Source organism: Arvicanthis niloticus, chromosome 18 (assembly GCF_011762505.2).
Source record: "Arvicanthis niloticus isolate mArvNil1 chromosome 18, mArvNil1.pat.X, whole genome shotgun sequence".
NCBI classification, from domain to species: domain Eukaryota; kingdom Metazoa; phylum Chordata; class Mammalia; order Rodentia; family Muridae; genus Arvicanthis; species Arvicanthis niloticus.
Window position 1 is genome coordinate 33,003,779 of NC_047675.1, and position 26,472 is coordinate 33,030,250.

General features: G+C 44.6%; 2 protein-coding genes across 3 annotated transcripts in view; both read left to right on the forward strand.

Annotated features, from left to right (window-relative positions):
• Utp4 (UTP4 small subunit processome component) overlaps positions 1-666 on the forward strand; it is a 28,111-nt gene extending 27,445 nt beyond the window's left edge. For both annotated transcript variants that reach the window (XM_034522218.2, XM_034522219.2), the window contains exon 17: positions 439-666. In XM_034522218.2, the coding sequence (XP_034378109.1) occupies positions 439-555 (117 nt within the window). In that variant the 3' untranslated portion in view covers positions 556-666. The remainder of the gene's footprint in view (positions 1-438) is intronic.
• Positions 667-11,417: 10,751 nt separating this feature from the next.
• Positions 11,418-26,472, forward strand: part of Sntb2 (syntrophin beta 2) — an 80,202-nt gene continuing 65,147 nt past the window's right edge. Inside the window, exon 1 of the mRNA XM_034522839.2 lies at positions 11,418-12,064. Coding sequence (XP_034378730.1) covers positions 11,542-12,064 — 523 coding nt within the window. The 5' untranslated portion in view covers positions 11,418-11,541. The remainder of the gene's footprint in view (positions 12,065-26,472) is intronic.

Genomic DNA, 26,472 nt, shown 5'->3' on the forward strand with positions numbered 1-26,472 from the left:
GTCTGTAGCTACAGCTGTGTTTTACTGTTTTTAACTCAGTGGGCTAAAGCAGGCAAATCAGACCTCCCTGTGGGAGGGACATTTGCAGTGAGCAATGATCATGGTGCTCGTGTGGGGTCTCTGTGAGAGTGAATACTCTTCTCTGTAGAACTTCTGATTAGAGAACGTTTCAAGGAATAAAAGTAATGAAGTCATTTTCTTTTTTTCTGACTAATTTCACCATCTATAAAACAATATCCTTTGACCTAATGGTACTACAGCTGCCTGGCCCAACTCACGCTCCCCAGTCCTTCTCCTTACGAGCTAACTCCACTCCAGGGCTGCCCCTTCCCACCTGTGCGTTGTCCAAGGGCACGGCAGATTGTCAGGAATTTCTGTGCTTTGAGTCTTGACCAGAGGTGGCGGAGAATGACTCCTGTTACTGTCCTCTCTCTGCAGCCCTTGCTCTTCATGGATCTTTTGGATGAAAGAACACTTGTGGCAGTAGAGCGACCCCTGGATGACATCATCGCTCAGCTCCCACCACCCATCAAAAAGAAGAAATTTGGAACTTAAAACAGGGCACTGTCTGTGTCTTTTCTTGAACTGTCTATCCTGTTTGTTTGTTTGTTTGTTTGTTTGTTTTTTCTTTCTTAAATCATGATAATAAAACAAAGTTATTCTTTAGGACTAGACATTTTTAATTATTTTCCAAAAGAATGGGCACAGATTTTCTTTCTTTGACTGCAGCAAAATGAAGGTCACTGTAAATCTCAGTAGGTCCATCCGGATGACTCTGGAAACACAGGCTCCACGCTAGAACCTGTCGTTGAAGGAGAGAACCATCTCTGGAAAGTTGTCCTCTGGCTTTCTGTGTGTGCTGCGCTAGAGCACACAGTAAAGGTGAACTCAGTGTCAATGTATATGTAGCCGCAGGAACGCTCTGGGCTAGCTTTGTGCTCATACTGCTCTTTTTGAGTCTTGTCTGTTCTTGCACTATAGTCTCAGGGGGGAAAAATAGTCCAGGCTCTCTGTTGTCCTGTCTGTACTGGGTGTCAAAGAACTGGGGTTTCACTACTAGCCTGCAGCCTATTCAAGCCTCCTAGTAGCCTTGGAGGATGCTACTAACAGGCCATAATCCACTTTCTGGTTCACGGAGGAATTCCACTGCAGCATCATGAAGAAGTGCTCCATAAGTTAGATGCCTTTGACGTCATTAAAGACAGGCTCAGGATATAAGACCATATGTCTAGCTTGAACAGGCCTGGTGCAGTCGTCAGTGGCAAACCAATCATCACTAGTCCTTTAACCTGCTATGTGCCAGCTCCAGAAGGTAAGAAAACATTGGGCAGGGATTTTGCTGGAGAGTAACAGTGAGGGTGGGGACCTGAGGAACAGTCTAGCCTGTGGGCCACCTTTTTATTCTACCTGCTTCAACATTGTTACTTCCAGTGTTCTCGACTGACTGGTTATGAATACAATCTTTGAATTAGAAGGTGAAGAGCAGTAGCTAACCTAAACCAAGCAGATTTCCTTGCATCTCAGCGGTTGTATTCTGTTGCATGCTGTGGAAACCCAGCATGTGGAGTTCTGTGTGCCTCAGGATGGAGAGCTGAAGATGTGGGTTCTGACAGTATCAGTACAGAAAGCCTTTTGCTACAATGGATCCCGCTGTCTGGTCTGGAAAGAAAAAGTGAGAATTTAAAGCAGATCTGTGGGGAACAAATTTAACAGAGGTTAAAAGAGTGCATTTACAGTTGATGCAATGAGGTTTGCAATAGTGGCTGACTTCTGCTTTGCCTGCTTAGGTTTAAGGGTAACAGGACTAGTTTAAGCACAGCTGCAACTTCATAGGCCAGTCATTTTATTAAGCTTTCATGGATTTAACTTTCTTAAATGAGCTTCCTGTTAAAAAAAAAGGGGGGGGGGCCTCTTTGTCTAGTCTATGTTAGACTGGGTTGTTGGCCTTCAGCAACTAATCCTGGTCTGCCTAGAAACATGTTTTTGAGTCCATATCTGATAGGACACACCTATGAATCCTGGCAGTTGGAGGAGTGTTAAGTCCAAGGCTAACCCTGGCTACAGTGTGAGCCCCAATCTCACAAAACAGAAAAGATACATAGACATTTCAGGCCAGCCAAGGCTGTGTAATAGTGAGACAATGTCCGCCCAAAAAATTGTGTGAGCCAAAGTTCAAAGCCTAATGTGGTAATACACATCTTTAATTTTAGCATTCGGGAGGCAGAGGCAGGCAGATCTCTGATTTTTGAGGCCAGCCTGGTGTGCATAGCAAGTTCCAGGACAGCCAGGGCTACACAGAGACACTCAAACAAAAACAGGCCAAAGTTCAGATTTTAACTTTGGATGGGAACAGAGTCAAGTCTAGGATGCCACAAAGACTGACTTCACTTGGTTCTCACTGGCTGTAGAGCTGTAAATTCAAGGAGTCCTTGTTAACTGGGGCCTAGTTTATGGCCCAACTTGCTTAACCTGTGCTGGGAATTGGAACCTCAAACAGCTTGGAATGTGTAGTAACTGCTGTGCCACAGAACTACACCCCCCAGCCCACCTGCCCATGACTGGAAACCTCTTAGACTGCAAAGGATATGCTTCTGACTGAGACGACTCAGAAGAGTGGAGTAATACTTCTGAAAGTGGCAAGCATTCCAGAATGCAGGGTTTCCAGCCAGTGATTTGGACTTCCATAAATGGTAAGGGGAGGAAGGGCTTTAGGCCTTGAAAGTCTTCCTAAGTAGAAAACTGGATACAAACAAAAGCCCAAACGGATTGGGACAAGTCAGAGAATCCAGGGTGGGGAGGGAAGATAAACCAGTGTTAAATAACATTTCAGTGCATATTTCTCACATTATGGGTATTTGTGTAGTGGAGCTGCTGGAGCCGGTCCCCTTGGCATGGATTCCAGCTTGCTGCTTTTACTTGAGTTCTACAGAGAAGTTTTGACCAGAGACTGGCCTAGATGGGGTCTTTTCTTTTGCCAACATTACTCAAATGGCTTAATAAACTCATTTCTCCCATATGCCGGCAGTAACCCGATCGATCTCTGCCATGGAAATAACAAAACTTAGACTAAGAATAAAACCTTGGAATACTGAAAGTTAGAAAAAAGGGCGCTTAATTTTTAGCATCCAAACTGTTCAGGTGGACATGATGGTGTACGGGAAACGCAGAAAGGAACATCAGGGGTTCAAGGCCAGCTTCTGCTACATACTGAGTTTGAGGCCTGCCTGCCTGCCTGGCCACATAGACCTTGTCTCCAAAACAACAAAACCTTTTGTTCAATGGCTGGTGTGTGGCGCACTGATGGAGTGAGTACCTGTTTGATATGCAGAAAGCCCTGGGTTCAATCCCCAGCACCACAAAATGAAGAAAAAACATCCAACATCAAATGGAATTTTTTTTTTTTTTTTTTTTTTTTTTATTGGCACAAGTTTAGCCTTGTGCCCAAACTGGAACTTACTCTGTAGACCAGGATAGCCTCAAACTCATCGAGATCTGCTCGCATCTGCCCTCTGATTGCTGGGATTTTTTTTTTTTTTTTTTTTTTAAATTTCTTCATACGCTTCATGCAGATGATCCCCAAAGAGACCCATGATCCTGTTTTGGATTTTTGGGCTTTGTTTTTGTTTTCTATGTCTTGAGTGCTGGGATTAAAAGTGTGTGCCACCACTGCTCCCTGTTTGTTTTCATTTTGTTTTATAAATACTTAAAGCACTTGGGAGGCAGAGATTAGTCAATCAAATCAATCTCTGAGTTCAAGGCCAGCCTGGTCTACATAGTGAGTTCTAGGTTAGCCAAGACTCCACAGGAACCCTGTGGAGAGGGGCACCTTAAAAATCTAATAAATTTTAGATTGATGTGTGTGAGTCCCTTGCCTGCATGCATCTGCACCACATTTCTGCGAGTGCCCACGGAGGCTAAAAGACCATGACAGTTACAGGTGGCTCAGAGCCACCCTGTGGGTGCTGAAAATTAAACCTGGGTCCTTTATTTTTGATAAAGGCTGAACAGTAATGACCCATACCTTTTTTTTTTTTTTTTTTTTTTTTTGATTTGAGACAGGGTTTCTCTGTGTAGCCTTGGCTGTCCTGGAACTCACTCTGTAGACCAGGCTGGCCTCGAACTCAGAAATCCACCTGCCTCTGCCTCCCAAGTGCTGGGATTACAGGCGTGCGCCACCACCACCCTGCAACCTGCGTCTTTTAAAAGAGCACTGCTCTTAACCCTCTCTAGCCCTGTGACCCTGTTTTCATCGGATTTTCCATGATGCCATTTTATTTGCCTTGACAAATATCTTGGAAAAACAGAGGAGGAAAGATGTATTGCAGCCCATGGTTTCAGGCCTCAGCCCGCTGGCTCCATTGCCGTGGGCCTGTGGTGAGGGAGAACAACATGCTGGCAAGAGCAGGTGAATGAACAAGGATGCTCACCTCATAGTGACCAAGAAGCAGAGACCAGAGGGAGAAAGGCAAGTACTTCTTAGAAAGGTATGACCCCGTGACCTACTACTTCATCACAGCACATTGAAGAACTCGCCACTCTCACGATCCCCTCCCCCCATTGCTTCCTAACAGCACCACTAGCTGGGGAAGAACCATCCTCTAACACAGGAACACTTAGTTGGTGTTCCAACTTAGCATACCAGTAACACCCCCAACCATGCCATAGAAACACCATAGGTACCACTAGGTGGCGTGGTACATTCTTGTGCTTGTAATCTTAGTACTGGGAGGTGAAGAGTTCAAAGTCATCCTCAGTGTTATGGGAAGTTCAAGGCCAGCCAGTACTATTAAGAACCCTGTTTTAAAGGGCTGGCAAGATGATTCTTCAGCTTGATGATGAATCCAATCCTTAGGACACACATGGTGGAAGGAGAGAACCAATTCTCAGGAGGTGTCCTCTGGCTTCCACATTCGTGCTCTGGTATGCACATGCCCCTCAGATAAATAAAAATTTGAAATTGCAAAATAGAATCCAGACAAGTGGCTCACACATGTGATCCTAGCATTCAGAAAACAGAAGCAAGTTCAAGGCCAGGAACAGCTACAAGTTTATAGCTAGAGTCTGGGGTTCTTGTTTTGTTTTGTTGGATTTTGTTGTTGTTGTTTTGAGACAGGAGCTCACTATGTAGACCAGGCTGGCCTTAAAGTCGCAGAGATTTACCTGCCTCCCAGAAGCTAAGATTAAAGGCTTGTGGGGGTTTTTTTTTGTTTGTTCTTTGGTTTTTTTTGGTTTGTTTGTTTTCTTTTCTTTTTGCGTTTGGGCCTCTGTTTGTTTGATGTTTTAACAAAAAACAACAACAATAACAAAAATAGGCCATGGAGATAGCTCAGGAGATGAAATGAAGCATCCATGTTGATTCAGTGGCTCCCAGAGGAGAGTGGAAGCTGGGTGAACCTGCAGGCTGCAAAGTTGTAAGGCGCTGAAAACGGTTAGAGCTGATAAGAGGAGAGTGGACATTTATTTTTAGATCTTATTTGAATTTCATGGCAAATTATGTAATTTCCATAATTGTCAATAAAAAGCACTGGTGATTTTCCGTAACTAAGTGGAGTCAACGAAACTAAACTGCTTAGCGTGCCCTTGCTAATATTTTCCTATAAGGAAAGTCACACAGTCACAAAACTGTCCCCAGCTGCTTCCCATTAGGAATGTGGTTAGCAGATGTGGGGTTTCGTAGTCCTAATACAGGAGATAGTTAATCTGTTTTTTTGTGGGGTTTCAGATGGGTAGTGATTTATCTTGGTGGGATGAATTTTTTTAAAAAAAATGTGCCCACAGCAGCTTAAGCATATCTTTCCTCAGTTTGTGTTGAATAAGAAAGATATTGTAGACTATTTCTAGCAAACGACAAAGTAAAACTACCTTAAAAGGGACAGCTGGCCTTGCTGTCTTCTAAAGGAGAATTACAGTGGATGTCGGGCTGGTAATTTCACAAGCTCTTTTCTCCCTCGGCCTCTTAGTTACTTTTGTGCCGCCTTTGCTTTTGTTCTGGAATCAGGGAAGTGACCTTCAGGCTTGCTAAAACGCTGAAATTTAGCCTGGGGCCCTCCTTCCTGATGAAGTTACACAACACCCCAGCCTTGGAAGCAGCCCCAGATCCACTAATTCTTTTCTTTGACGGCTCTTGGCAGCCTGTGTTTCCTTCCAACCAAAATGTAGCTGCAGACCAGGTCTGCTTGTCACCGAAATTAATTTCGCCATTTGTCCTTTATGCCTACAATCAAACAGTGTTGTGGCAGACTCATTCCAAAAGAAGTAGAGACTCTTAGCTGAAGAGTTTCAACCACTGGATTTTAATTTTTGCCACTGCTGAAGACCAACAGGTAAAAATAACAACGGCTGGTGCTTTCTTTGCTTGCCTGCTTGCTTTTGAGACAGGGTTTCTCTCGTAGCCCTGGCTGTCCTGGAACTCACTCTGTAGAACAGGCTGGCTTCGAACTCGCAGAGAGCCACTTTCCTTTGTCTTCTGAGTGCTGGGATCAAAGGCTTGCACCAGCCATGGTGCTTTTTAATGCTGCTCTGGGCTTCCCATTCACATACAGCACCCAAGCATCTCAGCGCCTTTAAAGGCAGAAACTATCCAAATTTTATTGAGATACTAAGGCTTCTGACATCAGCCCCTTTTGACGGGGACAGAGTTAGTAGGTGGCCACATTGATTGATCTTTGTTTTTTGAAACTGAGTCTCACCATGTAGTCCTGGCCAGCCTGGAACTCACAAACTCATCAGGCCTTGAACTCATAGAGATCTGCCCATCTTTGCTTCTTGAGTGTTGCATGGGATTAGAGGAATATGTCACTATATATGTCACTACACTGGTCCAAACAGTCACTTAAACTTCAAGTCCTTAATTATCAAGCTCTGCTTTACAATAAGAGTGGAGAGAGTGGCCACACAACCTATTAAGTTGTAAAGGTGCAAAGAATCAGGCCTGACTTGGAATTTTAGGATGAAATTACAGAATGAACTCCTTACAAGGAGCTACTGACACCCCCTCCTTTTGAAGTAATAATGAGCTCTACCTGTTCTGAAGCATAGTGAGACTGCAGTTGACAACAGAGGTGACAGGAATTACCCCAGCAGGTCCCTGTTTTAGAGGTAGGTAAAATAATATGCTTGCTAGAAGAATTCTCTACGCTTATCTCCCTGTCCTTAGGAACCCATGGAAACAGATGTGTACCCTATTTCAGATTTTATTATCCACAGTAAGTAGATTTCACCGACTACTTGAGATTTCCTAGATGGTAATTTTTGCCCTACAAGGAACCAATAACTCTCACAGGGATTATTTGAGAAGACGCTGGCACCGGAAGCACCGCCGCCAATCAGTCACAAGCTTAATGAGCTTCCTCTCTTCGAGGCAGTAGTTTGCAAGCAGTGGGGAGCAAAAATAATCTGTAGGTGGCCTTCGCCTTCCTGGAATATATAACTTAATTGGCCATTCCAGCCTAGGCATAGAATTACATCATTCAAAGGAAAAGTCTCAAAGAATTAGGGAGTCACAGAAAGCTGGAATGAGGTCTTGCTGAGGAGTTTAAGGTACCCAAGGTATTCTGAAAGCCTTGGGTGTGGATGTGTGAGGCATCACTGGAGGATACTGGCTGGGTTGAGTATCTGAGCTTCAAGTAGTTGGAAATGCAGCAATGAAGATGGATTTTCTTTCTTTACATTGGAAGCAGGAAGATCAATTTAAGGTCACTCTTGGCTACACAGCAAACATGGAGCTAGCCTGGGTTACAATGTCTGGGGAAAGGAGGACTAAGGGTTGGGGAGATGGCCTGGTAAGTAAAGCTCTTGCTGCCTAACTATGAGAACCTAAGTTCGAATCTCTAAAACCGAGATGAAGCTGAACGAAATGAACCTTGCTCCTGCAGCAAGATGAGAGGGAGAAACAAGAACCCAGGAAGCTCCTGGGCCAGCTAGCCTGGTGTATGCAGCAGCCGAGAAACGAGAAACCTGTCCCAAAGCAGTGGAAAGGGGGACTGACCTTGAGATTGTTCTCTAGCTCTGTATGTGTGCTATGGCTTCTGTGAACCTACACACATACACCCGCACACACATGCACGTGTGCGTGTATACACACAAACACACACACACATACACACCACACCAATAGTGGCAAAAGAGTTGAGGTTTCAATACCAACTAGGCCTATGCAGCAATGTCTAGGCCAAAGACACTGCTTCAAAGTAAATTAAAAAAAAATACTCTATTGCCTTCCCTGTGGGTTTAAATATTTTAAATATTTTGTTATATAACTTGCTATCTTACATAAGTGTCCTCACCATTAAACTTGTGACTTCCTCCAACTCTATTGACAAAAAGTCCTTCACACTCTTGGAAAGAATTCCCAGCACTTATAAAGGTGTCCTCGACTGATTGCCCAACCTTCCCTGATGATCACACATGCAGAAGTGTTAAAATTAGTTAAAACTAGTGCTCAGACTCTGAGGAATCCGCTGCCAAATGCTCTCTAACAAGCAGAAATTTCACATAACTCAGGCCTCTGGGGGCTCTGGCTCAGCTGGAGTCAAGCCAGAAATGCCTGTGACTGCAGGTGCACGCGGGCACATTGGGACCTGCTTGAACAGCAGGCCAGCTTTTACTGCAGCTGATTAGAAGGCCAGGGGGCTGAGCTTCCACTCACATTTGCAGCTTGGAAAAACCATACCCCACTCTTCCCAAAGATCTGTTGTAATGATCTTTTTCTTCTGATAAGAAGGCACATTTCTCGTTTTGAAATCTTTTTTCACTCCGATTCCGAATGCTTAACCCGTTCAAACGACTTACTGGAAGTTTCTGTCTGCACATGAATGCACTCTGATGGAGCGGTGCATGGCTACAGTGCGGGCTCTGGACTGTGTGTTTCCTGAGTGATCCTTTGAACTTCCCCCTTTACAGGAATTGATGCACACTCCCTCTGTTTGTTCCCTGTCTCTGCCCAAATGAAAGCACGGGAATTTTACTCTGCTGCTGGAGGGAAGAGGACATCTTGGTCCTAATGATTTTGCTGAGAACTTACCTTCTCAGCCTTGTGGTTTTTGAACTTTTTTTTTTTTTAAAGACAGGGTTGTGGCCGGGCAGTGGTGACACACACCTTTAGTCCCATCACTTGGGAGGCAGAGGCAGGCAGATTTCTGAGTTCAAGGCTACATAGTGAGTTCCAGGACAGCCAGAGCCACACAGAGAAACCCTGTCTCAAAAAACAAACAAGACAGGGTTGTTCTGTGTTGTTCAGGCTAGCTTGATAATTCTCCTGTCTTAGAATCCCAAGTAACCTAAGGACTGAGGTTTGGGATTTTAGCTACAATTCCTGACAAGAGCCTCATTTTTTTGTTTGTTTTGTTTTTAAGTGGGAGGTGGACAGCAGGCAACACTAAACCATGAAGCTGGAGAACACAATTTGTCTTTTTTTTTTTTTTTCTTTGTAGATGTTAAATCAGAGTCTTTAAATTAGTCTTTCCCATTTGTTCCTCTATCTCAGTTCCTCTACCCCCAGGGAGCTGGAAGAAAGTGGATTATCGTGTCATGGACAAGAAGATAGATACAAATAGTATAACAAACTTTCTATTTTGTTATGCTGAGGGTCCTCACACAATGCTCACTCTAAATTCCTAAGCCTGCCTCCCCAAGGCTGCTCACCTGTGGTACATATCTTAGCTGAAGGTCAGGTCCAGTGTCTAGCAGAAGTCTCTGATTTGAGGGTCAGGATCCTGGGGGAGACTCTCCAGCTGCAGGGCAAGTCAAAGTGGCATCTCTCTAGATTAGAAGAGTATTATCTGCTTCCAGTGTCAGTTCTTGGACTGTCTGGTTATCTTGAGTGAAGTCACTGAGTTCTAGTTATCAGGTGCAGCCTTGGGGGATAACTAGTGGGGATCCTGACTAAGCTATTTTTTACATATCTAAAAGGCTTTTTTTTTTTCTTTTTTCCTTTTTTTTTTTTTTTTTTTTTTTTTTTTGCTATGGTTGTTACATACAGTCTTGTAATTGGTTCTACAATTAACAAAATCACTGACTCTTTAGCTAACAAGTCTTTTATACAGTGTCTAGGATGTTCATCTACATATGCTCCGAAAAAAGTGATGGAATTCAGACTAAGACCCGCAAACTTACAAACTTACAAGACGGAACCCTCCAGGATTTGGTTCCATGAAGCTTTTCACAGGCACTACCAGGTTCCACTAACCCCATGTCTTGTTCACATTAGCACTCTGGCAACTTGCTAAGTAACTATCACAGACGGTTAAGTTTTTGTGTCCACTTGACTGGGCTAAAAGACTCCTGGATGATAGACAGATGTAAAACTTTTCTGGGTGTGTCTGTTTCCGGAAGAAATGATTTCCATGGTGACCTGAGTAAAGAAGATTGTCCTCACCAGTGGGAGCCGGCTTCATCCTGTCAGGTGAGGTCTGCCAGGGAAAGGTAAGACGAATCAGTATATTTACTCAGTGAGAACTGGGACATCTCTCTCCTGCCACACTTCAGTGCTCCTGGTTTTCCATGGACTGGGCCAGCTTTCCACTCCCATCACCCCACCCCTCCTAACCCCCCACCCCCACCTCCTCCAGTTTTCTGATATGTTCAGATTTCTACCTTGTCCTCAGGTCTTTGGATTTGGGTCCAGAGCATACCAGGCAACTTTCCTGGGGCTGCAGATGGCAGATTGTGGAATTTAGCCTCATAATCTTGTGGCTAATCTCACACAATCTTCATTAACTATATATCCATTGGTCCGTGGGGAACTCCAGCATGCTGCAGATGTCTTTGACCCTGCGCACTGTGGCTTCCCAGTGCTTAACAAGACAAGGTCCCCTCTAATTACAGGCAAGCTGACAGGTGATTTTTAAAAGCAGTGACAAAGCCTTGGATCCATGCCTTTGATCCCATGTCACTTATGCTGTGTCCTCTGCTTGTGCTGCTCCCACCAAGACTAACCAAATGCTCTTTTTTATCCTGTTCTAGGGACGTCTGCACAGTCTTTTTAACCACAGAGAATCACACCTAGCTGGTTGCCTCTGTTTTTCTTTCCCATTAGACCACAAGCTCTCTCAGCTGTGGTGCATTTTACTCAGCGTGTCTCTAGGGCCTTAAAAGGAGCCCCAGCACACCTCCGAGCGCTCAAGGGCTTTTTGCAATGAACCAATCAATGTAAGAATGAACGCGCCACCCGGCCCTGCAGGATCGCAAAGTGCCTCTCCAAGCTGACTTTGCTCTCCGTGCCCGGGCCGCTCTCGTAGAAGAGGTCAGGAGTTCGAGGAGGTCACGGGGAACCAAAGCGAAGGATTGTGAGGAGCCTTGCTGCACGAGGTGCTGCCCACCTACTAAGAGCTTTCGTTGAACCAGGACAACCTCGCCTCCCGGAAGCGGCCTCGCCGGCCTTCCCCCGCCCCTCCGGAAAGTGGGCGTGGCCCTCATGAATAATGAATCGCCGGGGGGAGGGGAGGGGTCCGCCCCCCTCGGGCGGGAAGGGGGAAGCGCCGAGGCTGCCTGACTGGAATCGGGGGAGCTGCAGCGACGGCGGCTGCGGGAGCAGGGCCGGCCATGGCGGTGTGGACACGGGCCACCAAAGCGGGGCTGGTGGAGCTACTTCTAAGGGAGCGCTGGGTGCGGGTGGTGGCCGAACTCAGTGGCGAGAGCCTGAGCTTGACGGGCGACGCCGCGGCGGTCGAGCCTGAGCCGCCGGCGGCCGCCTTCAACGGTCTCCCGAACGGCGGTGGCGGCGGCGACTCGCTGCCCGGGAGCCCGAACCGCGGCCTGGGGCCGCCCAGCCCTCCCGCGCCGCCCCGCGGTCCCGCTGGAGAAGCGAGCGCCTCTCCGCCCGTGCGCCGAGTGCGAGTGGTGAAGCAGGAGGCGGGCGGCCTGGGTATCAGCATCAAGGGCGGCCGCGAGAACCGGATGCCGATCCTCATCTCCAAGATCTTCCCAGGGCTGGCGGCCGACCAGAGCCGGGCGCTGCGGCTGGGCGACGCCATCCTGTCGGTGAACGGCACCGACCTGCGCCAGGCCACCCACGACCAGGCCGTGCAGGCGCTGAAGCGCGCGGGCAAGGAGGTGCTGCTGGAGGGTGAGCGGGGCCGAGCGGGAGGCAGCGGGTGGCGGCCTGGGCTCGCCAGCGCGCACTTTGTTTCTGCCCACCCTGACGCCTGTGCGGGGCGAGCCGGTTCCCTCCGCCTTAGTCACCAGACCTCCTCTTCTGGGGTTCCAGAGTGTGGAAAAACTGAGGCGTCCAGTGAGGAGAAAGTTGGGCAGCCACCGAAGTGTTACTTTGCCGCCCCTCAGCGAGACTCAGCTGAGATTTAGGGGGGAGCAGCAGCCGCGTGCGAAGCTCACCCCTCTTGCACGATAAGCTGACACTAAGCACCAACTACCGGGGGAGCGATCGGCTCGAGTTCTGTAGTCTCCTTTTTCCCTGCTGGGAAGCATTGCTTGGGCTCTTTCTTTAGTTACCTCGGGCTCCCCGGGCGGGCCGGTCTATTAAATCCATCCACACCGATGCCAGCAGTTTGCTTGGGCAAACCACCAAAGCGCTGGTTAATTTATGGGAATTTAACCCATCATTGGCTCTCAACAATAACCAGAGGAGATCACAGCACTTCATGGAAGGCAGAGAGCTGATACAGCAAGTTTGTGTGGTTAATGAGCCTTGTTTAACAGTGGAGGCTCACGTGTTTGAGCATTTTACTGCCAACTAGAGTTTCGCTCCTTTTGCTAGAGCCTGGTGCCAGCTTCCTCCCTCTTGCAGGCGTGCTGCCGCAGGACCAGTAGGCATTTTATAAGAATCCTGAAACGGTACCATCACACGATATGTGTGAATAGCCTTCTTTACCTTAAATGTAGATGCGATCAGTGTGCTTCGTTTCATATGAATCGATGTAACTGAAACAGAATTCAATCTCATCTCCAAAGACTCATGCATGTTGAAGGTGATGGAGGATTGTAAACGAGAAGCCAGTTGCTTGCTTTAGAAATAATTGCAAGACCAGCTTCATTTCCGCTGTTGAGTCAGTCATTCCAGGAGCATTTATTGCTGCTAGCTGTATAATAGAGAATGTGAAAGGTGCTGTCCCTGTTGTATCTCTGCGAGGGGAAATGATAGGAAATGCAAAACAACTTCTAGGGAGGAATAACATCAAGTACTTGACTCTGTAGTACAAACAAGATGCTAAGGGATTAGCATTTAAGATGCATTTGATGGTAGCACTTGGGTGGTTCACACAGCCTGTATTCAAGAGGCAGAGGCAGGCAGATCTCTGAGTTTAAGAGCCTGGTCTGCATGATGAGTTCCAGGACAGCCAGGGCTACACAGTGGGACTCTGTCAAAAAAAAAAAAAAAAAAGTCGAAAAAAGTATATGATGGAAATGGGCTTAGTCCAGGAGGACTTTCCAGGAAGTGGTGGATGTAAGTGTGCAGAGATGAGTCAGGAGAGATTCCTGGCAGGAGAACTGAAGGGAAGGGTTGAAGTTGGGGAGAAAACCATCAGACTACGGGCAGAATTAGAACTTAGTAAAATAATTTTCATCTTTTTGTTTGTTTATTGGCTAGGATTAAAGGCATGTTCCACCGTGCCCAGCTTGTGTGTGTGTGTCTGTGTGTGTCTGTCTGTCTGAGCGTCTACACATTCAGGCCAGGCTGGCCTCAAAGTGGTCATCTTATCGACTTAGCCTCATGAGTGCTGGAATTAACATGCATGTACCTCCATATCCAGTTCAGTGTTCTCTTAAATTTTTAAAAATTATTTTATGCATATGAATGTTTTGCCTGTGTGTATAGCTGTGCCCCACATGCATACTTGGTGCCTTTGGAGGCTACAAGAGAGTGTCAGATCCATTGGGACTGGAGTTAGAGGTGATTGTGAGCCTGGAGGTGGGTAATGGGAATCAAACCTAGGCCCTCTATAAGAGCAACCAGTGTACCTGCTGAGCCATCTAACCTGCTGAGCTACCTCTCCAGCCCCACTTTATTCACTTTTTTGTAAATCTGTGATACTTGGAAACAGTCAGTTTATAAAGGAATAACATGGTGCCCAGCAGTGTTGGTGAACACCTTTAATTCCAGCACTGGGAGGCAGAGGTAGGTGGATCTCTGGGTTTCAGTCCAGCCAGGTTTACAGAGTTTCAGAACAGCCAGGGCAGAGAAACTTTGTCTCAAAAAAACCAAACAAATAAATAGAGGGATGGATGGCTCAGTGGGTTAAGACCCTGTACTTCTTTTTCAGAGGACCCCAGTTCAGTTCCTAGCATACAAATCAGGTGGCTCACAAACACATGAAACTCCAGTTCTAGGACATCTGACACTTTGTAGCCTCCAACCACCTAGACATAATTAAAGATTGTTAATTTTTTTCTTTTTTTAAGTGCTCTAATTGTAAAACTGCCCCAATTTTATGTCTTATTTATGAGTCTTATTTATATCCCAGTTTTAGGTAGAGCCAGACAAGTACCCAGAAACTAGTGTTAGTGAAAGGAGTAAAAAACACAGCAAACTTGACATAGGTTTGTAAAAATAATTGTTACTTTAAATAAGTACCCTGACACTGGCCTAGGTAAGTATTTGGATATTACTTTTAGGAGAGTCAGAATATTGAATTTCATCTAGTTTTGTGGTATGCAGTAGTGATAGGTAGGTAGATCAACCCTTTATGCCATATTAAAATACAAAACAAGAGGTTCTTGTTTACCAGTGGTTTGAACTTACTGTTCATAGCTATAAAATGACAACCATCTAGTAAATGCTTCCCACTATTCATTAGTTCACTCATAGGCCTTGTGTGCTCTTAGAAACAGGTTTACAAATGGTGGCATAGTAACATTTACTGGGAGCCTTTTTACCTGGCCTGTGGCTTTATTTTCTCATTTTGTGTAAGACAAACAGTTTTTGTCTGTGTAAATGTGGGAAGTCAGTCAGTATATTGAGTTTGTGGTGTTCCATTTTTAAGCCAAGTAAAAATAAAATTGCTCAAATACAAAATCCCCTATAAGAGTCATTTAGTGAGCCGGGCAGTGGTGGCGCACGCCTTTAGTCCCAGCACTTGGGAGGCAGAGGCAGGTGGATTTCTGAGTTCGAGGCCAGCCTGGTCTACCGAGAGAGTTCCAGGACAGCCAATGCTATACAGAGAAGCCCTGTCTCGAAAAACCAAAAAAAAAAAAAAAAAAGTTATTTAGTGAGCCAGACAGACTATTTAAAATTGAGAGCTGTTGTCTCTTCCAGACAAGCTACTTTTTTTTCCCCCCTCCTTAAGCCAGAGTTTCTTGTGACCATGTTCTCCTCGTTTGGTCTTGAACTCCTGATTGTCCTGCCTCTACTTCTAAAGAGCCACAGTTATTGGCCTGTGCTACCATGCTTGGCTCAGATAGGCCACTTATAAGAGTTTTAGTATAGTGGGATGAACCTTTAGGACCAGCACTTGGGAGACAGGCAATAGGATCTCAGAGTTTGTGACCTGATCTACACAGTGAATTCCAGGACAGCCAGGGCTATATAAAGAAAGAAACCTTGTTTCAAAAAACCTGCTACAGGGGAGTCTAAGAAGGATTGCTTCAAAGCCAGCACTGGCATCCTGAGGAAACTCTGCTCTCAGGGTGCTGCTACAAGCCTATTATCCCAGCACTTGATGGGTGGGGCCAGAAGAATTGACAGCTGTTTGATGACAGACCAGAGAGGGGGAGGAGGATGGAATGGGAGGCCATTACTCCTTAAACAATTGTAAGTGATATTGTTCCTCCTTAGATTCCCTGAAACCTTGCTTTGACATAACATAATAATCTTTTGGTGGTGTGGGCAGGGAATTTGAGGCATGTTCTTGCCACCCACATGTCAGGAGCAGCCTTAGTGTCTAGTTGCCTGAGGTTAGGGAATGGTGTTAAAGGACTTTTTTTTTTTTTTTTTTTTAACCTTGGAGAGGTGAAGGCCTTGCTCCTATAGTCTCTGGTGAAACATTGTTCACATCTGTTCTTTTTTTTTCCCCCACCCTTCCTATCCCCAAGGAGAAAGGCCTGTAGTGATTTTGTCTTTGTTTGCTTTGTTGGAGACAGGATCACTACCTGCCCTGGTTGGCCTGTATAGACCAGTCTGGCCTTGGACTCAAGAGATCTGCCTGCTTCTGCATGTGCTTCCGTGCCCAGCTTCATATTTCTTCATTATCTCTTAAAGAACAACCAAGCAGTTATGTTTCTGTGCTTATGTCTTAGCTTCTCTTTGTTTTACCTGTGAGAAGCTATTTCTGAAGTCAGACACTATTACCCTCTTTCATTCTGGGTTTTAAGTCTGGGTCTCATGTAACCCAGCCTGACCTTAAACTTGATATGTAGCTAAGGATGACCTTAAACTCCTCCTGATCTGCTTCTACTTTGCAAGACATTTCTTACAGACACCCCTGCATGCTAAATGTACCCTTGAAATTATTGCCTTGATATAGGAAAGTAATTCTAATGCAACAGTCATGAGACTTCTAAGAACATTTTCTAGGAACCATAACCAAGCTATAATTTAGGTCTCCATGGATAACTTCAACTGCTATTTTTCTACCATGCACCACTGTCTGGGTGAAGGTCACTAGACTTTCCTGTCAGGTGTGTCTTTCTTCATGGAGATGAGGCATAACTGATGGCTAAGGGAACCTTCTGTCCTTCAGAGCTGACGTTAACAAACCAGTCCAGTGTTCTTGGCTTGATCAGTACATTCAGCTAGCCAGCTCAACAACAACAAACAAATCTCCTATCTGTGAGGTGGTGTTTGTTTCTGTTTTTTTGAGACAGGTTTTGTTTGTGCAGCCCTAGCTGTCCTGAAACTGGCCTCTAACTCCTTGCTAAAATTCTCTGCCTCTGCCTCCTTGCTGGGATTAAAGGCCTACGCCACCACCATTGGGCCTTGAGTTTAACTTGTTTTCCATTTTGCTGTCTATATGGTCCTTTTAAAAGGTTTATGTATTTTGAGTGTGTGTATACATACACCATAGCACATGTGTGGCAGTCAGAAGGAGCCTTGTGGGAGTCTGTTCTCTTCTTCCACCAAGTAGGTAAGGGTTGGAGGACTGTCAAGGTTGGTGGCAAGCACTGTTATCTGAAGAGCTATCTCCCTGGCGTTTCCCAGGAACTAACTTTCTGTCTGTCTGTCTGTCTGTCTGTCTTTCTTTCTTTCTCTTTCTCTCCTCTCTTTTTTCTTTTTCTTTTCTTTCTTTCCTTCTTTTTTTTTTTTTTTCTTTTTCTTTGTTTTGTTTTGTTTTTTGAGACAGGGTTTCTCTGTGTGGCTCTGGCTATCCTGGAACTCACTCTGTAGCCTTGAACTCAGAAATCCGCCTGCCTCTGCCTTCCAAGTGCTGGGACTAAAGGCGTGCGCCATCACTGCCTCGTTTAAGGTCCTGTCTTTAAAAAGTAAAAATAAATCGGGGAAAGAGATGACTGTTAGCTAGAGAGTGACTGCTAAATTGTGTAATCTGTAATTGGGGGACGGAATAGTTGACTGTGACTTCCAGAGGGAAGGGGAATTTGATCCCAGGCTTGAAGGGCAGAGCGATTCTGTAGATGGAAGTTTGAACAAAAGCCAAATGAGCATGCTGTGTAGCAGGGGATGGAGTGAGGAGCTAACTGGTACAGACCCAAGGGGAGAAAGTGAAATCAATTAGGTTTATGCAAGAGTTTGAAAGAGCCAGAGGAATTTGGATGTCTTCATTATGTCATCCAGCATTTAACCCATAGCAAACAAGCAGTAGGTGCTGGGAATTCCAAATTGGAAGTGATCCCTACTCTTTAGGCTAATAGGACAACTATAGCCTGTTGTAGTAAGTACTTTGATAGAGATGAGACTGCCCTGGAAACAGATATTTAAAGGAGACAGTGGTGATGGTAAGAAAGTTGGTGTTGTGTACATGTGTACAAACATGTATTCCTTCACAAAGCATGATCAAAGTGGTCATTTTGAGACAAGATTTTGTGTAGCCCAGTTGGCCTCCAATTTTTGATCTTTCTGCTTCAGTCTCCTGACTGGGATTATAGCCTGAATTTAGCACATGAGAAGAAATAGGAAATGTATACTAGGAGAGAACACAAAAAAGAAGGCAGAGGGCAGGTCATCAAGGCTGTGTATACAATGCTTAGTGCTGGTGATCTCAAACATTAAAAGAAAAGAAAGAAATTGAGCGTTATGAATACTTACAAATGAGTTTGAGTCTCTCAGTCTTAAATGATGACATTACACACTAAGTACACAAGGAAGTGTATGCCACAGGAAGAAAGGGTACTTCTCAAAGGAACAGGAGTTGGTTGTAGTGACCTTACTCATTTGCTGGCCTTTTCCTCCACGGTGCTGGGAGTGAAGGTGTGTGCCACCACACCCAGCTTCAGATTTTTATTTATTGTGTATTCCTGTTTTACCTGCATGTATGCCTGTTTACCATGTATGTGTAGTGGCCAAGGAAGCCAGAAGAGGGACTCAGATCCTCTGGAACTGAAATTACAGATAGTTGTGAGCCACCATGTGGGTGCTGGGAATTGAACCCAGATCCTCTACAAGAACAGCCAGTGCTCTTAACTGTCTAGCTATCTTACTGTCCCCTATATCTCTCAGTTTTTTCTTCTCTCTCTCTCTCTCTCTCTCTCTCTCTCTCTCTCTCTCCCTCTCTCCCTCTCTCCCTCTCTCCTTTTGTTTGTTTGTCTGTTTTGAGACAGGGTCTCTGTAGTCTACTAGAACTTCCTGTGTAGACCAAGCTGACAATGCAGAGATCCTTCTATCTTCAAGTGCTGGGATTAAAGGTATACACCACCAAACCCAGCTCCAGTATTTCCCTCTTAATATGAGCTGTTTGCCACATGATGATGTCATTATATCTGTCAGGAAATCTGTCTGGAAGGTGAAATTGTCATGGAGAGCATTTGAAATACAGATGTGCCCGCATTATCATCAATAATGAACTTCATCTTAATATATATTGCACTTTGAGTCACTTAGCTACTGATGCTAGAATAACCTCATGTGTGTTTTGTTTTTTTTTTTTTTGTTTTTTTTGTTTTTTTTTTTTTTTTGAGACAGGGTTTCTCTGTGTAGCTCTGGCTGTCCTGGAACTCGCTCTGTAGACCAGGCTGGCCTCAAACTCAGAAATCCACCTGCCTCTGCCTCCCAAGTGCTGGGATTAAAGGCGTGCGCCACCACCACCCAGCTCTTTCTTGATGTGATAGGTATTGCCTGAATGTAGTATGTCTGTACACCGTGTGTGTGTGTGTGTGTGTGTGTGTGTGTGTGTGTGTGTGTGTGTGTGTGTGTGTGTGTGTGTGTGTGTGTGTGTCTGTGTGCCTGGTGACCACAAGGGGCCAGAAGAGGGTGTTAGATTCCCCTGGGAACTGGAGTTGCAGATACTTGTGAGCCACCACATGGGTGCTGGGAATGGAGCTGGGTCTTCTGGAAGAACAGCCAGTGTTCTTAACCACTGAGCCTTATTTCTGTATGTTATATATGCTTTGTAACATACAGCATTAATGGATACTCACTCTTGAGAGTATGTTCAAATTGTTACTGATTAAAGATGTACTGTGAAACAGGCTTAGGTCTGGGAAGCTGCACATATGCTTAAGATAAGGGAAGGCAACAGAGTTGAGAAGCTCAAGTCCTGAGGCTTGCCTAGTACCATAAAGATAGAGACTGGATGGACTAGTTTAAAACTGCAGCCTGGATATTGGTCAGGGTGGTGGCACACCCTGGAAGTACCAGCTATCTGGGAGGCTCAGGAGGGAGGATCACAAGTTCAAGGCCAGCTAGAACTGCAAAGGGAATCTGGGGTTAGCTAAGGGGTCAGCCTTGACCTCTTAGCAAGAAAAGAAAAAGCAAACCAGGTAAGGTGGCCTATGCCTTTAATCCCAGCACTTGGGAGGCAAAGGCAGGCAGATCTCTGAGTTCAGGGCCAGCCTGGTCCATAGAGTGAGTGAGTTCCAGGACAGCCAGGGCTACACAAAGAAACCTTGCCTGCCTGAGTTGCTCGGCTGGGGTGGGAGCATGACCAACATTTCAAAGAAGTTGGAAATGGGAGAGAAAGAACTGGAGCATAAGTCATGGATTCCTAGCTTGGGAAGCTGGACAGTTGTGAAACCAAAAAGAAGAGGGAGGCTCACTGTAATCTCTGGGAGTCAAAGGTAGGTAGATTGAGACTCTGGGACCCTCTCTTAAATAACACAGAATGTATTAAAGGAGAGAAGCCCCATAACATGACCAGGAAAGAACTAGTTCGAGGTAAGAATGATAGCTTCATTTCAGGGCATGTTGCATGTGAGTTACCTTTGTGACATCCTGGTGGAAAAGGCCAGAAGCTGGTTGGAAGTACAAGTCTGTGCCCAAGAGAAATGTCAGAACAGCAATGAATATTCATGAGACATCAGGGTAGACGTGTTAATTGTGGATGAAGTCATCGAGAGTAATGCAAATGTAAAAGAAATAGAACTAGAGTAGGATTCTATAGAAACTCTGCTTCCAAAGCCACAGTAGAGGAAGACTGGGAAGAAATGGCACAGGAAGATGGGAGGGGAGCGGTCAGAAAGTGTCTTAAGTAGGGAAGAGTTGCAGCACATTTGTTCTCAAGAAGGAAAGGACAGCAGAGCGAGGGAGAGGTTGCAGAGATGGAAGGGGTGGTGCAGTTTGTTTTTGAGCCAGGAAGTGACATGATGGGAACAGAATTTAGGTTGGCAGCAGTGGATGCACTGGATGCTGTGGGAGAGGAAAGACCAGAGGTAGGAGAGACTACAGCTGCCACAGTAAAAATAATCCAAACCAGAGGTGACAGCCATGGGGTGAGGCCGAGGGGACTCTTGCCAAAGGACATAGCAGAACACACTAGGGACCTTCTCTTGCCTAGATAGCCTCTTCCCAACTGTCCCACAGACTTGACCCAAGAGTGTACTTCTGCAGCATGCTCCCCAGAAATGCTGAGGTAGAAAAAGAAAGCTATTGTTTCAAAGGAAGAGGTGACAGGGTGCAGTGACAAGGGACTGTAATGAATTTAGTTGTGAGATTTCTATCCTGGGACAGGAGAGGAATGGTTACTGGGAAGAAATAGGATAGCATGACGGATATGCTAGTCATGCCGTTCAGTCTTTGTTATAAAGCAGTCAGACTGTGTAAGTCTACTGTGTGTGACGTTTGAGAAGTAAGGTTTTGGTTCACAAACTGTACAGAGGAGAGGCCAAAGCAGGAGAATAGCTACAAGTTTACCTCAAGCCTGATCCTCACAGTGAGATCCAGGCCAGTGAGACGCTGTCTCAGGAAGAAAAGAAGCAAAGGAGGCTGGAGAGAAGGCTCAGCAGTTAAGAGGCCTGGTTGCCCTTTCAGAGGATGGGGATTCAGTTCCCAGGACCCACATGGCGGCTTACAACCACCTGTAATTCTAGATCCAGGAGATCCGATGCCCTCTAAAGAGCACTAGGTATGCATATATTGAACTGACACACACAGGCAAAAGACTTATACATATAAAAGAGTATAAAATACTTTAAAAAAAAAGGTTACTAGGCTAAGGAAATGATTTATTATTGACAGCATCTCACTGGATGGTCAAAGCTGCCCTCTAACTTGCTGTGTAGCCAGGCTGGCCTTTTTTGTGTGGTGGTGTTTTTTGGTTTGTTTAGAAACAGCATCTCCTGTAGCCCTGGCTGGCTCAAATTCACTGTGTAGCCAGGATGGCCGTGATCTCTGACCCTCCTGCCTCTCCCTTCTGAGTGCTGGGCTACAGTATGTGCTATCCTGTTAGCTTTTCCTGTCATGTCTCCTGACTTGAGGCTTTTCTGTCTTTGAGAGCACACCCTTTGCAGCAGCTTTGTTCTGGTCTTGTAATGGGACTGCCGCACTGCCAGTTGTGCTAAGGAGGCTCTGTGTTCCAAGTCTCTAAAACTGTTTTTAAATTTACATGTATTTATTGATTGATTTCTGTGTTTTATCTCTGTGTATATAGGCATATGTGTGTAATGGGGAGTGGTATCTGTGGAGTTCACAAACACCTTAGACGTTGGTTCTCTTCCACAGTGCAGGTCATCATTGGGTTTATCAGTTGGTGGCAAAGACCATCTTGCCACCCCTGGCTTTCTTCCTTTCATTGCTTCACCTTTTAGGTTTTAACTTTAGAAAAATGTTATATTAGTGAAGCAGGATAGTGCTTGTAGAGGTCAGAGGGAACCTTGTTAGTCCATTTTCTCTACCTTTACGTGGGTTCTTCACTAGCTCACTAGGCTTGTGAGGCAAGTACCTTTTACCAGCTAAGCACTGTTTATTTTTATGTACTTTTTTTTTTTTTTTTTTTTTTTTGGTTTTTCGAGACAGGGTTTCTCTGTGTAGCCCTGGCTGTCCTGGAACTCACTCTGTAGACCAGGCTGGCCTCGAACTCAGAAATCCACCTGCCTCTGCCTCCCAAGTGCTGAGATTAAAGGCATGTGCTACCACTGCCCGGCTTTTATGTACGCTTTATTTTGTCATAAAGTGGACCAAAAAACTGAAATTTTTCATTTTTTTCAAATAGCCAACTGATTGATTCAGCATTATTTATCAGTCTGTTTGTACTCTTAAGTTTGATAATTGGTGGTGGCTGTCCTGAGTGCCATATGGAGACAGATCAAAGCCATACCTGGATTCAGCTGGAATGACTGACAAACTTAATTAGTGCTGTCTGCTACCCTATGAATGACCTGTCCTTTTGTCTTTGTTTTGTCGTGCATCTTTTATGTAACTTTGTTGTAGGTCATTGTTGTCATCATCATTATTGTTGTTATTTTGAAACAGGGTATCACTATGTTGTCCTAGCTGTCCTAGAAGTCTATGTAGACAGGACTTGTTTAAAACTCTAGGGATTGACCTACCTCTCTCCCTGGGATTAAAGGTGTGCCCCATTGTGTCCCCCTGAAGTGCATCTTTTTATCTTTGTGTATATCCTGATTGTGGATTTTCTATTATTTTTCTTGTTGTTCTTCTTTTTCTTCTTCTCCTCCTCCATTTTTCTATTTGAGGTTGTTTGTTGGTTTGGTTGGTTGGTTGGTTGGTTGGTCCTGGAACTTACTCTGTAGACCAGGCTGGCCTTGGACTTAGAGAACCACCTACCTCTGCCTCCTGAGTGTAGGGGTTAAAGGTATATGCCACCATGACCCAGATGAAAAATAATAATTTCTTCTTGTTGTTGAGACAGGGTCCCAAGTACCCCAGGTTGGCTTTGGACTCACAAGGTAGCTAAATCCATTTTCTACTTGGTAAAATGCCAATGTTTTTGTGATAAACTTTCAGTCATATTAACTGCTAGTTTGTAATATTACTTTTCAATAAAAAACACTAGGCCTTACTCTTTGATCCTTGATCATATGGCCAACTAGTTTTTGCTATGATTCACAGGTCAGGTACTTAGCTTGCACCTAGAAGCACTTAAACTGAAGATGAGAGTTTCTCATAAGATAATAAAGGTGCTGTTACCAAAACTGAGTGGATGGTTGAGGCTATAAACAATAGTTGGCCACTACATTGTTCTAGAAACACCAGATGACATTAGAGATTGAATTAGAAACTATCATATTAGTGTTGAGCTTTAGAAGTCTTATAGATAGCTCTAGACAGAAAACAGAATGCTTTTGTGCAAAAAACCCTTACTGCGATAAATCAGTCTCAGCATTTATTTAATGGTACTTTGAACGTCACTTTCTAGGAATTTCTAGCAGCTTTGAAAATATTCATTGTCATCTATTTTTCCACCTAAGTCAACCAAAATTCGTAGCATTCAGGCCAGGGATATATCTTAGTTGGTAGAGTGCTTGCCTAGCCTAGACAAAGCCCTGAGTTTGTCCCCAGCACTCTGTAAACCTGGTGTGGTGGTGCACATCCCAGCACTTGGAGGTGAGGGCGGGAAGATGAGAAGCTCAGGCTCATCCTCATCTCTATAACAAGTCCAGCCTCGGTGTATGAGATCAGCCAGGGGTAAGGGGTGGGGCCGGGGAGCATGCTTAGTAGGCTTTTAAGTCAGAGATGAAGTTAGATAGAAATATTTGTTTATCAAAATAGGATATACAAGTTTATTTTAATAGAATTATCTGACTGCAGAAAACTAAAGTACACTACTTTAAACTGAAGTGCTGTGTGTTACCTCAGGTAACTCCTAAGACTGGGGTGGCTCTAGGGTTAGGTTCAGCAGAATCCAAAAGCTCAAATTATCTTGGTTGGCCACAGCAGTTCCTGTTGTGGAGAGTCTAATTTTGTATAGTCAGCTAAGATGGCACAAACAGTTTTAGGAATATATAGTCTTAACTTTTTAAAAAAACAGGATCTATTTCTGGGTAGCTCAGGTTGGCCTTTAACTCTCTGCCTCAGCCTCCTGAGTGCAGGGATTGTGGGCGAGAGACCCCACATGCAGCTCCGGCTCATCCTGATTTAGTCACTTCCTGCTTACCAGCTTTAGAGAAGGATTCTAATTAGCTCTACTTTGCCTACCTCTTAGACTATGTCACTGTTACCAAGATGATAGAGACAGTGGTCTAGGTCGTGCCAAGGTATGGAGATTGAAAGTGCATCAGACTGAAATATTAATGTGGTGACCGCTACATGAATTTATATCCACTGTAACAGTGCAGACAATAAGACTAGGAAGCTAAGAGTACTTTTATATCTAAGTTGTTATTTAAAATTTTTCTTTATTGTATATTTATATTGTAAGTTTTTAAGAATTAAAACATGGGAGCTGGGCTGAAGTGGTGCATACCTTTGATCCTAACACTTGGGGGCCAGGTGCAGACACAGACAGAACTCTGAGTTCAAGGCCAGCCTGGTCAACAGAGTGAATTCCAGGGCAGTCAGAGCTACACAAAGAAATACTGTCTCTTACCTTCCCCTCCTCCCCAATTAAAATTCAGGGATACATGGTATGTATATACATAAACCCAGATAAAACATTCATGTATATAACATTAAATATTTAAAAATTAAAGCAGGATCAGTGAGATGGCTCAGTAGGCACAAATGCTTGCCAAACAACCCTGATTGTCTGAGGTTTGGATCCCTGTAGCCCACTGGAAAAAGAGAACTGGCTTCTGAAAGTTCTCTGGCCTCCTCATTTGAGCCATAGCATGCACATTTGCTTAAATGCTTATCATATACACAATAATAATATAGGTAGAAATTAAATGATTTACTGAGAACTTACTACCCCAATCTTGGTATGCGTTATAACAAATATTTAACAGCCCATGGAGCAATGGACACCATCCCCTTTAATTATATCATCATTATTGTTTGAGACAGGGTCTCCTAGATCCAAAGATCACCCTGAACTTCCCTCTACCATCCAAGTGCTAAGATTACAGGCATGAGCCTCCATATCCAGTTGATGTGTGCTGGGAATCAAACCAAGGCTTCCTGCATGCTAGGCAAGCACTCTACCAACTGAGCCACACCACCAGCCCTGGAAATGGTGTATCAGTAGTAGTAGTTGTTGTTGTTATGGTTGTTATTGTTATAGTAGTAGTATTTTTGAAATATAATCACAGGCTGGTCCAAACTCCTTGATTCAAGTGGACTCTCCTGTCTTATATTCTCACATGGCACCATTTCTAGTTCTATGTACTTTAAATATGAGGAAACTGAGTCCTGGAACCTTAAACTACTTATTTAAAGTTACAGCACTTGTAGGTGATAGACACAAGATGCACCAGTTGCATCAGTTCTACCCATTGGTGGACAAGTGTGGATTGAGAAACTCGCAGGAGGCAGTGGATCTGTGGATTCCAGGCTAGCAATGGGTTATCTAGTGAGACTTTATCTTCAAAATACAAAATTTTAAAAAGTAACAGCAGAGTAGCCTCTCTCCAGTGGATGTCTCGTGTGTCACTGTTTTATCTGCAGGCCCTAAAACTGCATGTGGTTACCTTATATTGAATTAAGTATGAGTCCCAGGGGCTTTACTGTTTATTCTTACTTTTTTAAAATTAAAATGTTTAATTGCATGTATTTATTTTGTATGTGCTTGTACAAATGCTATGGTGCATGTGTGCTCAGAGCACAACTTGGAGATGTAGGGTTTCTTCTTCTTGGGTCTTAAAATGAACCGGGACCATCGGGCTTAGCAGCAAGTGATTTTACCTGCCAGAGCCATTTCACTGCCCCTCTCCCTTTTAAAATAAAGTATTATTGTTGTATGTGAGAGCATATGCAGTGTATTTGTACATACGGAAGTCAGCATGTTGTTTTAATATTGGAAAGCACCATGTGCATTCCTGATGCCCGAGGGGGTCAAGATAATTACAGAGAATGTGAGCCACCATGTAAATGCTGAGAACTGAACCTTGATCCTATGCATTAACAGCAAGTGTTCTTAACTGCTTGAGTTACCTCTCCAGCCTGTTTGTTTTTAACCCTGCCTGGCCTGGAACCTACTTCTGCTTCCTGGGTGTTGGGGTTGAAGACAAGGATACCATGCCTGGTGAAAAATATATATATATATTTTTTAATGACGTGTTTTTATTTTATGTGCATCT